Genomic DNA, 3,021 nt, shown 5'->3' on the forward strand with positions numbered 1-3,021 from the left:
GGCTTTTCAGGTCCACACATAGAAGCAAAAATGCTTCTATAGGTTGACACATACAATTTGAGGTCGAGACATACTGTTTAAAAATTACAAAAACTTGTAAAATTTTCTAAGTATTGATTTTCTGTTCTTTTCTCAATTACACACACATACATATATACATTCGTGCATCCTTTTGAAATACATTGAAACCAAAGAATATACAAAGTAATCGTCATCATTTCCAACCATTCTCTATGTATACACACAATAATTACACATAATCATTTTTGTTGGGTGCCATACAGATTCAAGGTTGATAATGTCCAATTTAGGATTTGTAAAATCAATTGGGTTGAGATTAATTTGGGGGTTTCATTGAGAAAACCAATTAGGGTTTTCCCTCCAAGATCAATTGCGATTTGGGGGTTTTGGGCACAAGATTTTGCAATTAGGATTCAGTTGAGTGAAAGCTTTGAAAAAAGGAGTTTCTATCAAAGAAGTAGTGGAACCGGAGAATCAAATTGGAAATCTTGGGACATTTGATCTTGCATAAGATCAAGGGAAGAGAATAAATTAGAATCAACATCAAATTTGGGATTTAGGGGTTTGAATTTTTATTTCTCTCTTGTATTCAACATTTTGCAAAGATTATTGAATATCTCAATTTCATTTGAAATTAGAGGCAGACGTACCCATAGTAAGGACAATTGGGGAAATGCCTAAACAAATCCTTAAGTGCTTTCTCTCTCTCAATATATATATATATATATATATATATATATATATATATATATATATATATATATATATATATATATATATATATATATATATATATATATATATATATATATATATATATATATATATATATTTTTTTCTCTTACACACACTCTCTCTGTGCGCATGTGTGTGTGTGTGTTTCATAATTGGTTAATATACTAAAGTGTGAAAATGTGCACATATTGATAATTCCTTTAGTGTTGAAATATTTCAAACTGTTTTTGCTAAGATAATTGAAATCTATAAACTTGCAATTTGATTTTCAAATCAATAACACTAAGGAAAAATCAGCTTGGTGTTTATTGCACACCAAGTGTTTGACAAATCGTCTTAGCCAATTTTTATTTCTTAATTTCATTGGAAATTGGTTATCAAAGTGTAAAATTTGTCAAACAAAATTTTGAAAAACCTATTGATTTATTTTATCATCATTGTAGTACGTTAATTTCATTTTGTTACAGTTTCATACGCATAGCTGACTCTTCTAATAACGGTTTGCGATAAACGAATTTTGATTCAGAATTGCTTTAGCTTGCTATGGAAAATATTTTTAAAATAGAATTTTAATCAAAGAAATTTATGTTTGATCTATTCACCCCCTCTAGATCGTTGCCCTTTTCTAAAAAGTGGTAGCAAGAGCACCAGTTTATCTTGTGCTTTGAAATCGCTTATTAGATTGTGGCTCCCGAACCTAAAGGGGCATATAATAGAGCGCCCACTTTCAATGGGAAAAACTATGGTTATTGGAAGGATTGTATGTGTGTCCATATAAAAACTATTGATAGGGAATTATGGAACGCCATAAAAATGGTCCTTTTGAAATTACTATGACCAATGTGGATGGTGTTGTTGTACCTAAATCGGAAGCACAATGGACCGCAGATGATGAGAAAAAGTGGTCTCATGATTGGAAAGCAAGGAATATTCTTATATCCTCTTTAGGAGTTAATGATTATTACCGTGTTTTCCACTGTACAACCGCTAAAGCTATGTGGGACTCATTGCAATTTGCTTATGAGGGCACAAATGAGGTAAAACAAGCTAGAAGAAATATTCTGAACCAAGATTTTGAACTTTTTCATATGAAGCATGGTGAAACCATTTCCGATATGCAAAAATCTCATCTTGTAAACCATTTGAATGCACTTGGTAAGCCCATTTCCAATGAAATTGCTACTAATAATATTTTAAGATGTCTTCATAGGGAATGGAAACAGAAGGTCACCGCAATCAAGGAAGCTAATAATCTCTTGACATTAGATAATCTCTTGACCCTAAGATCCCTCATGATATCTTATCATATGCATTAGCTTTGGGGATCACACATCCTTCTTACCCCCCTCATTCATTGGGTTTGCATTGGGAGAGATCACCAAGCACATTTGATTGTATCATACTTTATTTTTCATTATTCACTAACCAAAATACCAAAAAAATGTCTAGTGTAGCTTTGTTTCTTTTGTAGGTTGTGTGTGCATCCACCAATGCCTCATCAAGCTCATATCTAGGGTTTGAGACCCTCAATGGAAGGAGATCAATGAAGAGATGGTTCACATTGTTTCTAGACATCATATATGGATCCCTGTGATCTTCACTTATCATTTTGATCAAGAAATCATCAAGAGTTTGAAGCTTATTTGCCTTGGAAACCCTAATTCATCTGGGTATCTTGTGTGACTTCCTCATCAAGTTTATTCAACATTTGATCAAATATTTAAAGGGATACTTCATTATACATCATCCTATACATATGTGATCCTCCATGAGTCCCAAAGATCAACAAAACTTCAATTTTTCAAGTTGGTTCAGGGTGGTTGACCAGAGAAAGTCAACTGGTCAAAATTGGGATTCCCTAGACCCTATCTCCTATAAATTTTGTCATATGAAAATGATTCCAAGAGCACAGTTACTCCTTATGACATCCCAAACAATCTTCATGTTGAAGTCAAGAGCTTGTTTGTCCTGGAAAGTCATTTTTTATGATGAAAGATTATAGGTCATTTTGTCTGAACCCTAGTTAGGAGGTCAACTTCCAAGGACCATAACTTGCTCAATTTTTATGAGATGAAGGACATTAAAGTTTCATAATCAAATACAAGATGTAATCTCCAACTCTTATTCTTTGAATAAATTCAAATTCAACTTTCAAATGCATGTACCAAGAGGAAACATTATAGGTCACTTTGGGCCATTACCATTGAACAAGAGATTTTCCTCAACTTTTAAAATGCATAACTCCTTCATGCCAAATCCAAATGA

The 3,021-nt window shown here is 32.7% G+C and overlaps 1 protein-coding gene across 1 annotated transcript; it reads left to right on the forward strand.

The window, feature by feature from the left end:
• The first annotated feature begins 1,589 nt into the window (after positions 1–1,589).
• On the forward strand, positions 1,590–2,016 carry LOC127131247 (uncharacterized). The gene is made up of 2 exons (XM_051060177.1): positions 1,590–1,911; positions 1,967–2,016. The coding sequence occupies exons 1-2, from the start codon at positions 1,590–1,592 to the stop codon at positions 2,014–2,016; spliced, it is 372 nt and encodes a 123-aa protein (XP_050916134.1).
• Positions 2,017–3,021: the final 1,005 nt, after the last annotated feature.

The sequence above is a fragment of the Lathyrus oleraceus genome, chromosome 3 (genome assembly GCF_024323335.1).
Source record: "Lathyrus oleraceus cultivar Zhongwan6 chromosome 3, CAAS_Psat_ZW6_1.0, whole genome shotgun sequence".
Taxonomy (NCBI): Eukaryota; Viridiplantae; Streptophyta; class Magnoliopsida; order Fabales; family Fabaceae; genus Lathyrus; species Lathyrus oleraceus.

Excerpts from the sequence above, each read along its gene's own strand:
- LOC127131247 (XM_051060177.1), top strand. The coding sequence starts at position 1,590 with ATGACCAATGTGGATGGTGTTGTTGTACCTAAATCGGAAGCACAATGG. Across the intron at positions 1,912-1,966 it reads AAACCATTTGAATGCACTTG|GGAATGGAAACAGAAGGTCA; the intron begins GTAAGCCCATTT and ends ATGTCTTCATAG.